Source organism: Macrosteles quadrilineatus, unplaced genomic scaffold, assembly GCF_028750875.1.
Source record: "Macrosteles quadrilineatus isolate MER2022 unplaced genomic scaffold, UCM_ALF_1.0 Scaffold_1__1_contigs__length_201487025, whole genome shotgun sequence".
Classification (NCBI taxonomy): domain Eukaryota; kingdom Metazoa; phylum Arthropoda; class Insecta; order Hemiptera; family Cicadellidae; genus Macrosteles; species Macrosteles quadrilineatus.
In genome coordinates, this window is record NW_026542594.1 from 60413477 (window position 1) to 60428740 (window position 15264).

The 15264-nt window shown below is 37.3% G+C and overlaps 1 protein-coding gene across 2 annotated transcripts in view; it reads left to right on the top strand.

The window, feature by feature from the left end:
• The window catches only part of LOC128983244 (aldehyde dehydrogenase, mitochondrial), a 99235-nt gene that overhangs the window by 21509 nt on the left and 62462 nt on the right, over positions 1-15264 (top strand). For both annotated transcript variants that reach the window (XM_054402479.1, XM_054402478.1), the window contains one exon: positions 2518-2702. In XM_054402479.1, the coding sequence (XP_054258454.1) occupies positions 2518-2702 (185 nt within the window). The remainder of the gene's footprint in view (positions 1-2517; positions 2703-15264) is intronic.

Sequence of the window (15264 nt, forward strand, 5' to 3'; positions counted from 1 at the left end):
TCCCAAAAATGGCCCGAACGATTTTGATAAAAATTTAGTATGATATAGTCCTTTATATTCTGAACAAAATGGTACACATCCCATTTCTGTAAAAATTACGGTTCAAAAGTTATTGTAAATTATGTCATTTTCCCATAAAACCCCCATAAAATAACAGAAAAATCGGATTTTCCCAAAAATGGCCCGAACGATTTTGATAAAAATTTAGTATCTTATAGTCCTTTAAATTCTGAACAAAATTGTACAAATCCCATTTCCGTATATTTACTCTCACCGCTTACACATGATAAAGGTTGTTGACAAACTTATGGGAGAAAGTATGTGTCAGAATGCTGATACCGTTTATTAATATGTTGGTGGGACCAGTTAGGGTAATTCAAAACCAAGCTTGCAGCTTCAAAAACCCTGTGCTCCCTGCGTAATAAGTTAAAAACAACAAAATGTATGTACTTTTTTTAGTTTTTGGCTTATAACTTATTACCAGTGTATTTTTCTTTCTACTACTCAAATGTATTAATTAAAGTAGGCTACGGTACATAAAAGTTCTAATATTTTTATTTAAGCATAGTTTCAAATTTGTGTATCAAATAGTTTTTGAACTATGATTTTTCAAATATTACAAATGATTTTAAGTTATTACCAAAATTTAAATTTTTTTGGGGTTCGGCCCTCAGAAATTGTGTAGTACCCATATTATGGCAGAATTCTTAAAAACTGCTTTCGTAGTAAATTTGTTTTGCTCTTGTTTAATCACAAAGCTAATTCCTCCAACACTTTTCTGGTAACTATGCAATAAATCATTTATGAATATCTAGATTTTTTTATTTAACGAGTTGAAATAATTTTCTCTTACAACATGCACATACAACATTTACAACATGTATTAAGGGAAAAATGGTACCCTCTATTTTCCATAGAATGACATTCATTGTGTATCACTAAGCAGTCGGACAAGGAGTTAGAAAAACACATCAAATTTGAATTGGCCCTTTACCCTATATCATTGTTTAATGAAGTAGGGATGAGTAAAGGGGCCAGTTCTTCATTATATGCCGCTTTTACCCTGTCTCCCACAAAACATCCCTGCATCCCTATTGATGACACTACATTTGTGGTAGTGTATGGCGGATATCTTCTTCATTAAGGTTATCTGGCATAGAAATGAGTCTATCCAGGAAAATCCTAGTGAAGTAGGAATCCTATATCACCTACTAGCTGTAACCCGCGGGCTTTGCCCCGTTTAACTTCTTAATTTTCAAGATTATCTCGTTCGCGTGGCTCAGTCACGTCCTGGTTGAAGTTTGTTCGCTATGCTCACTCACCTTTAGGTTGGAGCTCGTTCGCTGCGCTCACTTGCCTTCAGGTTAGCTCGTTCGCTACGCTAACTCGCCTCCAGGTTGAAGTTCGTTCGCTACGCTCACTCACCTTTTGGTTGCAAATTAGCTGTTGTCATAAATGTAAAAGAAATAATAGTGCTGCACCCTGTTGGTAATCCTTGTAACTTTAATGCTATTGAACATCATAGAACAGAACCAACTTTTAGTTGAAACAACTGTTAAGATTCAATAATTCCATTTCTCATAAGGATAACATGGGAAACTCCAGAGCCACTGGGGCGGAGCCCGAAAGGATTTTTGAAATAAGAATATGCCTATATGTTAATCGGGAATGTAAGCTATCATCATGCCAAATTTCAGCCCATACCGACCAGTATTTTTCGCGTTCACTTGTCACAAACATACATCCATACATCCATACATCCATCCATACATCCATACATCCAAACTTTCTCATTTATAATATTAGTAGGATGCAATCAACCATTTTGGGAGGAGCACGGCGGTAGTGTTTGATGGATACCCTTGAAGATGGGGACCTCAGGAATACCATAACAGCAGAACGAATGCGCCGCTATGGTACACTGTCCTGCAACAATGTTGTGTTTGACACTTCCACGGTCATCAAATTGCCTCAGGAGAAATTCTTAGCAAATGACTCCAAGAAACATTGTCTCATTGACCAACTGTACTTTGCTTTCAGAAACGAAGGTTTAGAAACAAAGATATCGCAAGAGGATGCAGACTGTTACATTATTAAAACAGCTTTTGAAAAAAGCCCATCCCACATAAATGGGTTCATAATTGTCATGAAACCATAAAATCATGAAATACCCTAACTAGTCCTAACAACATATTAAAAATACAGAAATACATCATGCTTTGCGATTTTAATGTTTTGACTTGCCTATGCAAAAAAATTACATTAAAAGAATAGGCTATGTAAAAAATTACATTAAAAGATACTTTATAATCAACAGTCAAAAGATTTTGTTTTGTGAAATGTTTGCTGTTAGCCTGCATGATTTCTTGCTCAAAAAGAAAAAACGTTAATTCTTTCTATTGATTTATGTAAATAATGTAAATGTCTATTGCTCAGCTGACCTGATCTTGGTCAGTCACTGTCACTCACCTTGCATTGCTGTCTTTAAGTGATGATAATGTGATGATGGTGTGACAGGTAATGTGATAGTCATGAAGCCAGCAGAGCAGACACCTCTCACAGCCCTCCACATAGCTCAACTGTCCAGAGAGGCAGGGTTCCCGTCTGGAGTCATCAACATGGTGCCTGGCTTTGGTGATGCTGGAGCAGCTCTCTCCCAACATCCTCATGTGGACAAAGTGGCATTTACTGGATCTACTGAGGCATGTCAAACTGTTTATTATATGCGAATTATTTGGAGTAAAATAAACTCTTCACATTACCTGTCATGTATGCCGAGCCCATCTATCGAGATCAGAAGGCATTTTAAAAGTAGCATCCTCATACTAGTAAAGCACACATAACAACATCTAACAATTCTAAACAAATCTAAATAAGCTAGGATTGCTTTCATAGCAGTGAAAGCCAGTCGAGTAAAGCAATGATGTTTAATGGTTTTTAATAAAGCAATAAAAAAATGTTTATAGATATAATACAAAATACAACTATTTCATCAACTTAACTTATCAGTTTTGCTCAGAACTATCAACATCTATAACAAGTTTTATAAGGAAATATGTAGATATTACATACATATCTTTTGTATCGGTATTTTTCCTGTGTTTGCTTGCTAATGACATCCGGTGAACCCACAGCCCTGGTTGAACCCGACCTTGAACCTAAGCCAATCGACATTTTCTCAATCTTGGCCAGATTTTGCAGTTAAGGCAGAAATAATGCTGCATGGATCCATATGATTAGCAGATGTAACTTTTTTAAAGACTTGCCTGCTTTGAGAGAATTGGACAAATAGTTGTCACCATACCTTCTGAGGTTTGTTTTCTTAAATTTTGTACATTTAACATAATTATGAACAGGGGCGGACTGGCATACCACCTGGGCCGATACGCCTTCTCAACATTCCAATATTTGCGCCCTCGTTGTAGGAAAAATCATTAAAATTCAAAAACAATGAGCCGAGACGTATTTCTAGAAAGCAAGAGGAAACTTAGAGTAAAAGTTTCAGCAGTGAATAGCAAAACATAAAGTCGGGTGTGAGACCTGAATAGACACTGTCAACAAGCGAGAGCAAAGCAGTTCTTCTCTCTCGTACGTGTAGGCCTACTCCGAGTGGATGGCACTTTACTCTTTGGTCTGAGCGACTTAAATCAGCTGTCCTCTTCCCGCGTCATTTTACGCCGAACCCAAAAAACTGCACTGCATCCGGCATCGGTCGGTGTCACGGTGTCGTCTGTGGTAAACAACTACAGTAGTGAAGAGTGTGGGCTGCCAATTAATGTGTCTCCCTTTAGTGTCTAATTTGTGCCTCTGTGTCGAAAGCTTCAATTTATTTTTATATTCATTACCTACACAGGATACACGAACGATAGTAGTATTGTAGAATCACTACCTTCACGAAATTTAAATTAGATTTAGTGACAGAGTATTTGTTAACTTAACCATTACACAGTGAAGGTTAAACAGTAAACAGTATTTTAATATGTGGCTACTGCCATAGACAAAAAGAGAGAAATAGAGACTGTCAGCTGTGCTTCGGTTAGCGTATATTCCGGCGCCGACCGCTACGGGTAATGTGTAGTTACGGCGCCCACCGCTGCAGCATCAAGCGCTAGCGACCGTTTCCATAACAACTTGGTAGTTGGGAGTAGTGTTGCCAACTTTGGAGGAATTCACCAGGATTGGAGTATTTAATATTTACTTACTTACTTACTTGGAAAAAGTACTTATTTAATATTTAGCAATAACTTAATTTAAATTCCATCATTTATTGTATTTTTTTAAACATATACTTGTTATACTTTTGTAGTTTCATTACAATGATTCAAAGTTTTTCTTTATCAATCCATAATATTAGGAACCGGAAGTGGTTTATTGGAAGGATTTGTTTTATATTTGCATGGTCAAAATCTAATTAACCAGGGTGTCTAGTAGTCGGGGAAAACGTGAAAGTCAGGTATTAGTTTTGAATTTCATAATGGTTCATAATGGTAATAAGTTGGGATTTAGTCTTTATTTTGACATCAAAGTCGGGAAATTTAATGATTTTACCGCGATCGTGCTAGATAACGATCGATCACGTTTCCGTGATGGCGCAAGACGATGATGATGTCTAAACGACCGTGGGAGATGTTCTTAAACCACGACCGTGCTAGACGACGTTTTTGTGACCGCGGTAAAAAATGATCACGTCTTTTCTACGATCGCGCAAGACGATAATGTCCACACGGCCGCTGAAGATGTTCTCAATTTTGCCGCAATCGTGGACGACGGTGACGTTTCGGGACCACGGCATTCAATGATGATGTATACGCAGCCGCGTAGGATGTTCATGATTTTGACACGATTGCAGAAGACGATACTAGCGATATAGTAAGCATTTCGTTTGCAAGAGTGGTAGTGCTGGTAACAGCTGGCAAGTAGTCGGTGATGAAACCGAATAGAATACCGATAACCGATATCGAACGGCGATAACGCTCTAGCGGCAGATCGCAAAACCTTTCTTTGACAGTCTATATTTACTCTATTGTCTATGCTACTGCCTATTAATTAATGATTTCAATATGCACTATGGCACTGATTTGGTCAACTTTCCTATTTTTACGTACATATAGCCAGCCCAAAATACCTTCGTAGTTCTCTCTAGGCTATAATTTCATATCGTTTGTAAAAATTGGTTAGGTAAGCCTACTTTATTTTTGTGTAGACTTTACCTGTAGGAGTTAAACAGTATTTTATTTGTGGCTAAGGCCTATTAATTAATGATTTAAATATAGGCTTTATATGAACTATTATATATTGGATCAAACTTGTTATATTTTGGTACACTTAGCCAGCCAAAAATATCTTCACAGTTCTATCTAGGCTATAGTTTCCTTTTCGTTTGTAGAAATTGGTTTTTTCTTTTTTTTGAAATTTTGATTTTTAATGGGGATATTCCCATTAGGGGTGTGCGAATAGTGATTTTTGGGTTCGAGTCGAATCGAATACTTCATAATATTTTGGAATATCGAATATTACCCAGCGAATATTTATGTTATTATGATAGACTCAAAAGAATTTTCCAATCACAGTTTTGGATCCCTACTAAGGTTAATAATTCTGATTTTAACCGATGTAACATTTTAAAATAATCGATTTTTGCCCTTACCTATTTTATTTTTTCTTGGTACAAAATGAGTACAGTACAGGGCTTCCAGTATTTTTCTCATTTTATTTAATTGATATTACTATAAAAATGAATAATTTCCTACATTTATGGTTTTCTAACAACAATTACAGTATCACACATTATTAACACATTTGGCTCCTAACATGATTATGTCAAGAAAAAACAGTTAAGATAAAGGCTTAACCTATTTTACAACTATGATAGGTCATAGCCATAATAAAGTAGTTAAAAATTAGGTAAAGCATTTTTAGGAGTAAAGATTTGGCAGCAACATTTTGACAAAATAATGTAACACAACTGGTTACTTTTTTCCAACCAACACAATAACGGGTTGTTTATTTTAAACTTTTGAAAACATATAAATGCATTTAGTTAGGGGTCTGCGGTGCACCGAGGTACTAGCCTAATTACATAGCGTATTCGGTTCCGGTACAGATTATAACAATTAATTACTTTCAATTCACTGCCGTTGGTTAGGAGCACATAAAAAGGTTTATCAGATGATTGTTTAGGATTTTAATAATTTATTACTAGAGTTGTGGGGCAATAAAAACCATTAGCAGTCCCAAAACCCAAAACCATTAATATTTTATGCCGACATTGTTGTAGGCAAGTCAAGTACTTCCAAGAACTTGTTGAGTCAGTAGTTTTGCTAAGTTAAAAAGTTTTATCACTTTTATTCCTTTACGACTTCCATGATTTATTTAATTTAATGTTTAAAGAAAAAGTCAGAATAGAAATACTAGGAAGTCAAAACAAACAATAGAAGGATGGGAGGGGTTGGACAATGACCTCGAAAGGAGTGGGCCACTGTGAATGGAGATGGCGAGGGGGGAGGGGAGGGTGCAACCTTAAAGCTATATTTAGACTTGGGTGGCTTGGCCTGGGATTCTAATAGCATGACAATGATACAGGCCGGACCATAGTTCTAGGTGTCTGGCTGACGCATGCGTAATAACGAATTTGCATTTAATCATATGTTAGCCCAAGTTTTGACAGATGGGGAATTAACACAGCAAATTAGTGCGCATGCTCCAGCGAGGCGCCACGCACCGTGACACTATCTGTACATAGTTGTATTTTCGGGAGTCCTTTGTCCAGTTTGACTTCAGATTCTCTTTTTCCGTGTAGAAACTTTGAATCTTCAAAAAAATAATTTGAATTAACTACAAATATTTTCAAATTAATGCCATGATTTGCATTTTTACATTAAAATACAACATTGCACAATCATGATATTTAGGTCATTGGCCTTTATTACGCATCTGGTTGTGTTGTTTCAGAAGAGAAGCAGAGACAAAATTGTGTAACAAAACAAGACAAAAAAGATATTTCTCTGTTCAAAAATGGGAAAAAAATGTTGCTGATTATTTTCATAGAAATTAATTCATGAGTTCGTGTCTTGTTAAGGAGTATGTTTAATCTATGCTAAAGACTGTGAAGTGTAGTTCTATCCTCATGGCTTACTAGTTGCTACTCAGACAACACTTTCAGACAACTTATTTCGTCATTCTACTGTACTTTAAGTTCACGTTACAAAAAGTAGATCCTAATATTAACTAAGCTAAAAGAATATATTTAAAATTTATACAAATAGATATCTGTCTGGTAAACTAATACAAACTTAAAGTCCGTGAGGCCAGCGAAGGACTCTAAGGGATTACAGTCCTCACACACACCTCTGTGTGTTTCTACACTATACACCAACACACACACACACACACACACATGGGTCACTCGCCGTGGGGTAGGTAGGGCCCTGCTAGTGAATGCGCGTGCGTTGGTGGAAGGGACGTTAATCCCTCAGAGTCCTTCGCCTACCTCACGGACTATAATTGCTGCTAAATATAGGCTATTGCTATTGTTAATTAATCAAATAAGAATGGTTGACAGTCTTGTGTTTCCATGCCAGTAGGTTGCAGTAAGCCTATCGTATTGGAGCATTGTAAGCTAGCCAGCTGAGCGGAGTGATTTGAACAATCACACAACAAAATTATCGTCCTTGAAAATGGTCGTGTTCGTGTGTAGAGTTAAGGAAGATGTCATAATATGCTGACGTTGCCGACGAAGCATGAAATGTTGGGATGAAATAAAACAACACAATACCATGAATTATTTTGTTGAAATTAGAGATTATTTCTAAGTTTGTTTACTATTCAAATGTTCGAATAATGAATATACTCATTCAGATCGAGTCGGGCTCGAATACTAAAGTATTCGTTCAACTATTCGAACTTTTGAATATTCGCACACCCCTAATTCCCATAAAACCCCATAAAATAATGGAAAAATCATATTTTGTCTAAAATGGCACGAACGACTTTCTTAAAAATCTAGTATGTTATAGTCCTTTAAAGTCTGAACAAAATGGTACAAATCCCATTTCCGTAAATATTACGATTCAAAAGTAATTGTAACTGATGTTATTTTCCCTTAAAAAAAACTATAAAATAACATAAAAATTGGATTGTTACTTAAAAAAAAAATAGTACAACACCCCATTGCTGTAACAATTATGGTTCAAAAGTTATTGCAACTTTTGTGATTTTTTACTATAAAATATCATATTTACCCTCACCGCTAACCCATGATAAAGGTTGTTGACAAGCTTATGAGAGAAAGTATGTGACAGAATGCTGATACCGTTTATTTTTATAGTGCGAGTGTTGGTTTTTCGCCGGAACTGATTCGGTTTGGGTCTGGCAGCAAACCTGCAGACCCGGGGTCAATGTCCGTTCTGAAACATGTGTTCGACAGAAGGCCCGAGATTGTCAATCGTTTCTGAATGCTGTCAAAACGTTCATGTTCATAAAACTGTTTCAATGTTAATCGTTTTATGTGTTCGTTCATCTTTTAATCTTTCTTGAACCATTTCTAGGCTTGGATTGTTCAGAGTTTTGTTGGGTTTTTGGCCAGCCTTTTGTGTTGTAAAACCATAAGTTTTTATGGTTAGTTTAGTAGTTTCTTTGTTGTCCAATTTTCAAAGTTTTCCCAGAGACTCTAGGCCAGATGTTATCCAAGAAAACTGCCTTTGAAACTCACTTGTGTGCGGGCTATGGTCTGTTTGTTATTGGCCCCTGTTAGCTTATAGCCTAATAGCCTAAGGCCTACCTAGATTTTGCTCAATTTTGTGTTGTTGTTGTGGCCTACAACTTTTGTAATGTAAATATTGTCCCTCTGTCCCCTGTAAAATTGTTTTTTTTTATTTGTGATGTAGGCCTTGTCAATCAGACTAATTCTTTTAGTGAGCGGAGCGAGCGAAGCTCTTATACGTCGACTCTTATGCATTTCGTAATACGCAAACTCCTCCTAGACGGCTGAATCAATCGTTTTCAAATTTTCCATGGTGATAAAGACCATATCGGTGACTGCCAACATCTATATGGGGTTAAAAAAGTCTCTCAGGAATCCGCCCCACTGGGTCTCAAAGTTTCAATGTAATCCTTATGGAAGCAGTATTTGACACATAAACAAAGACATATGATCAGCTGTTGACTGTTGAATGCAGTAGATAAAGAAATAGCTGATAGCATTATTCCACAGATATTAGAACAGAAACGGTATGGATCATAAATATAATCAAATGACGACACTAGCTTGAGGTCCGTGACGTAGGAAAAGGTGAAGGAAGTAGTTAAGACAATAATAGGTTTTTTACATACCTCAGTCAAATAGTCCAAAAATGATATTGCTCAACAGCTTACATGTTATGTAAGCAACATTTTACATGTCATGTAAAATGTTGTCTTCGCAACGAAAAACCTATTATTGTCTTAACAATATAGTCCAGGGGCCGAACACATGAATTTTGAAGTAGTTAAGGTGAGCAGTCTGGAGTGTGGAAACTGTTTATGACAATTAGATTAAATTATCTACAATCTTAAAATGCTATGGGAAGGGAGGAAAACAGGTCCGCGATGTAGGAAGGGGTGAAGAAAGTAGTCAAGGCGAGCTGTCCGGAGTGTGGGAACTGTTTATGACGATTAGATTAAGGTATCTGCAATCCTAAAATGCTATTGGAAGCGAAGGAAACAGGCCCGTGACGTAGGAAGTGGTGATGGAAATAGTAAAGGCGAGCTGTTCGGGGTATGGGATCTGTTTTTGATCAGAATTCATCGTCCTAAAATGCTATGGGAGAGAGGTAAACAGGCCCGCGACGTAGGAAGTGGTGAAGGAAGTAGTCAAGGCGAGCTGACCGGAGTGTGGAAACGGTTTATGACGATTAGATTAAGGTATTTATTTACAATCTTAACATGCTATGGGAAGGGAGGAAAACAGGTCCGCAATGTAGGAAGTGGTGAAGGAAGTAGTCAAGGCGTGCTGTCCGGAGTGTGGGAACTGTTTATGACGATTAGATTAAGGTATCTGCTATCCTAAAATGCTATGGAAAGGGAGGGAAACAGGTCTGTGACGTAGGAAGTGGTGAAGGAAGTAGTAAAGGCGAGTTTTTCGGAGTGTGGATCTGTTTATGACTAATATCTGTTTATGATCATAAATATAATCAAATGACGACACTAGCTTGAGGTCCGTGACGTAGGAAAAGGTGAAGGAAGTAGTTAAGGTGAGCAGTCTGGAGTGTGGAAACTGTTTATGACGATTAGATTTAGGTATCTGGATTCCTAAAATTCTATGGGAAGGGATGAAAACGGGTCTCTGACGTAGGAAGTGGTGAAGGAAATAGTAAAGGCGAGCTGTTCGGAGTATGGGATCTGTTTATGACCAGAATTCATCGTCCTAAAATGCTATGGGAGAGAGGTAAACAGGTCCGCGACGTAGGAAGTGGTGAAGGAAGTTGTCAAGGCGAGCTGCCTGGAGTGTGGAAACTGTTTATGACGATTAGATTAAGGTATCTACAATCTTTAAATGCTATGGGAAGGGAGGAAAACAGGTCTGCGATGTAGTAAGTGGTGAAGGAAGTAGTCAAGGCGTGCTGTCCGGAGTGTGGGAACTGTCTATGACGATTAGATTAAGGTATCTGCAATCCTAAAATGCTATTGGAAGCGAAGGAAACAGGCCCGTGACGTAGGAAGTGGTTGGGAAGTAGTCAAGGCGAGCTGTCCGGAGTGTGGAAACGGTTTATGACGATTAGATTAAGGTATCTGCAATCCTAAAATGCTATTGGAAGCGAAGGAAACAGGCCCGTGACGTAGGAAGTGGTGATGGAAATAGTAAAGGCGAGCTGTTCGGGGTATGGGATCTGTTTTTGATCAGAATTCATCGTCCTAAAATGCTATGGGAGAGAGGTAAACAGGCCCGCGACGTAGGAAGTGGTGAAGGAAGTAGTCAAGGCGAGCTGACCGGAGTGTGGAAACGGTTTATGACGATTAGATTAAGGTATTTATTTACAATCTTAACATGCTATGGGAAGGGAGGAAAACAGGTCCGCAATGTAGGAAGTGGTGAAGGAAGTAGTCAAGGCGTGCTGTCCGGAGTGTGGGAACTGTCTATGACGATTAGATTAAGGTATCTGCAATCCTAAAATGCTATTGGAAGCGAAGGAAACAGGCCCGTGACGTAGGAAGTGGTGAAGGAAGTAGTCAAGGCGTGCTGTCTGGAGTGTGGGAACTGTCTATGACGATTAGATTAAGGTATCTGCAATCCTAAAATGCTATTGGAAGCGAAGGAAACAGGCCCGTGACGTAGGAAGTGGTGAAGGAAGTAGTCAAGGCGAGCTGTCCGGAGTGTGGGAACTGTTTATGACGATTAGATTAAGGTATCTGCTATCCTAAAGTGCTATGGAAAGGGAGGGAAACAGGTCCGTGACGTAGGAAGTGGTGAAGGAAGTAGTAAAGGCGAGTTATTCGGAGTGTGGATCTGTTTATGACCAATAAATTAAGGTATTTTCAATCCTATGATGCTTTGGGAAGGGAGGGAAACAGGTCCGTGACGTAGGAAGTGGTGAAGGAAGTAGTAAAGACAAGCAGTCCGGACTGTGGGAACTGTTTGTGACGATTAGATTAAGGTATCTGCAATCCTAAAATGCTATGGGAAGGGAGGGAAACAGGTCGGAGACGTAGGAAGTGGTGATGGAAGTAGTCAAGGCGAGCTGTCCGTAGTGTGGAAATTGTTTATGACGATTGGATTAAGGTATCTACAATCTTAAAATTCTATGGGAAGAGAGGGAAACAGGTCCGCGACGTAAGAAGAGGTGAAGGAAGTATTATCTTTAGCATTGTGGAGTGTGGGAACTGGAAACCGTTTGTGGCAGTGTTTGAAAGACTAATTATTTATATGCTTTATAGTGACTGTAGGAAAAATATAATGTGTAACACGAGTGAAAAAGGCCTTTGCTGCACTCTAGATCATTCCTCTCGTGCTCTCGTGTGCAGCAAAGTGCCACTTTCACCACTAGTTACACAAATAACTATTTCCTACAGTCACTATAAAGCATATAAGTAATTAGTCTTTCAAACACTATACAACACGTTTATAGGTTCAGCTGGCAATACAAATAGGTGCCCTAGAGAAAGTAGTCCCCGGTCCGTATCACTCCGCTATTTTTGTCCTCGGCAAGCAATGTGCTCCGCGACTTGAGAAAATAGTTCCGTATATTTTTGTAATTTGTAGTGGTTTCCGTGCCTAAAAAATTCGTTTAAGGTTTTTTTGTTTATTAAGATCGTAGGAATGATTTAAAAACATTTAAAAGAAAAGTCCAGAACGTTCGGAAATACCGAAAAGAGAACATAAACTATATGAGAGGTTAAATCGTAGTTATAATAGTCAATCAACTGTTCATAGTATTATTATCGGGGCGATGTCTACTTGTACCGGCGTCTAGTTGTACCTGCTGCATTTTGGTGACAGGCGTCTAGTTGTACCCCGTCCAAAGCTGTAGAGACAACTTGACGATGGTGCGGACGTCTAGTTGTCTCTACGTCTAGTTGTCTCTACGTCTAGTTGTACCTCTTAAAAATCTACAGGTACAACTAGTCGGGAACGTCACCGTCTACTTGTACCTCATACGTCTGCGTCTACTTGTACCTACGACTACTTGTACCTACGACTACTTGTACCTACGACTACTTGTACCTACGACTACTTGTACCTACGACTACTTGTACCTACGACTACTTGTACCTACGACTAGTTGTACCTACGCCCACTTGTACCTACGTCTAGTTGTACCTGCGGCTAGTTGTATCTCCCCTTCAACTTGTCACCGGTTTAAGAGATTTATTTTATTTCTTTAAAAATCATACAATCTTACAACAATTTATTATAAACAACTTGCTACAAAAGCCAGGAAAATTTGGCTTGTCTGCAGCTCATTGAGAAACAGTTTGTTATTAGTCTTTCTTTGCTTTTGTTGACGTTATTTTTAATAAATAATTTATATTACTCCAGAGGTTTAACTCTACTACTAAAGGCAGCAAACATGTTTGTGAATAAATATTGGTTTACTAAGGTAGCTTTGGTCTTGTGTTTGATGATAATGATAATAAAAAGGCTTCCCTGATTGAAAGATTGGAAATCGTCTTCGTCAAAAATGAAAAGGCAAATAAAGGTGTGTTGAGATAAGCTTAGTTCTTGGTCAAAACCGCTAAATTAGCATCCCTACGAAGTTATTATTTCTACGTTTATGCTCCTTTTGGAAAGGTTTAACAAAATTAGTGTAAAGTAAAAGCATCCCATTGACCAAACGTATCGCTAGATTTGTTTCTGATCAACATAAAAACTACTATTAGCCTAGTGTAAGATTATGTGGTGGTATTCCTCCTAAAGGTGCGATTGATTTTAAATATTCTATCAAAAAGGGGTCTATTCAACGGCTGATTCCTAACTATTTTGCGACTGGTTAGGTTTCCATCGGCAGCTCCGCTCCGCTGCCCGAGCCGCCCGCAGTGGTTGCGTTCAAGGAAATGAAGGGTGAGAGTGGGCAAAAGCGCAACGCGGCGTATTGCTTCTGCATTGTCGCGGAATATGTTAAGCTGTTATATACCTAATAAACAGGCTTTAAGAGACTTATTTTTTCAAATCATTCATCTTGTTGACATGCTCAATCATAATCAATGTAATGAGTAAACATAACAGTACTACTAACAATTATTCTTAAGGATTTCTTCCGTAATTAACAAGATGATATTGTTTATCAACTAGATTCTGCTTGTTTAAATCTGTGTAAACATGGGCTGCAATCACTTATATAATTTTGTATGGTAGTAGAGTGAAATAAAAAAATTGAATACAAAACCAGTGTTTATTTAACATAACTGTCTTTATAACGATTACTAAACGCTCACACAGATCACATGTTACAAAACAAAATGGTCTTTGTCAATTTTTGCCTTTATCATAAGTTTGACTTTTTTGTTCTTTCCACCATTTCCCGTTTGCAAGGCGATCTTGAAAAAAAAAAATGTAGGCCTAATTACATACATACTTGTACCGTACACACATACCGACATACTTGTAGTTATTCCATATGCAACAATTAATTTGTTGTCTTCTTTTAGGAATATCAAATCAAATCAAATCTAATTATCCTTTATTCGTTTTACACATAAATACATGAATAGTGTCAATACAATAATAGTGACAAAACATATCTTAAAAATACTGTACAAGAGTCAGTGGAAAAAATAATTTACCTTAAAACAGCATTTATTGCAATAAAACGTAAATAACTGCTTTTTAAACGATTTAAGGGAAGCTGCAGATTTAATCGAATCAGCAGGTTATTATAAAACTTAACACCAGAATAGTGGGGAGAAGATTGATTCACAAACTTGAAGATTTGTGTTTAGGGTATAAAATGCAGCTTTTGTGTCGGGTATTATAATTATGAGTGTCCGAATTAACAGAAAATTTTGAAATATTTTGTTTCATAAATATTAACAAACTATAGATGTACAGACTGGGAAAGGTAAGAATATTGTTGCTTTTAGATGTATTTTCACAAGAACCCCTAGCTTTGATAGAGTAGGCCTAAATTGTTCTAATGATTCTTTTTTGCAATTTATTTTTTTTTCCTTTTGTCGGAATTCCCTCAAAATATTATTCAGTAATTAAGATAAGGATACACATATCCATAGTATACAATCATTAGAGTGGAAATATCAGCTGTTCTAGAATGAATGAGAGTTACACAATATGCTTTAATTAGCTTTTTGATGACGTCTTTTAAGTGAGTTTTCCAGGTTAATTTATGATCCACTGTTATTTTAAAAAAAATGGTGCAGTTAGCAAGGTTGCAGGATAGAGTAGTGTTTTTGTGCGAAGAATTTTTATTAACGTATTTTTTTAAGTTAATTAAAAGAGACTTGGATTGATTTAGTAAAAGTTATCTCTATTCGTTTGGCAGATGTGTAACAATAACATAAATAAATAAAAATTCATATGCTATAAGGGAAAATTTCCAAGTATTCAATTCCAAATTAATATTTAATACTTACTTGTAAAAAGAAATTTTGCAACCTCTACCCTATCTTTACGTTTAATTGTATGGAGCACAACTCTTAACCATTGTATTTTATTAACATTTTGAAACTTAAAAACAAACTAGGCACTAGTTATCACATGTATTTAAAAAACTTAAGTCTTTCTCGTAGCAGACGTCAATACAAACAGCCAGGGTGCCAAATCACACGATTCGCGCG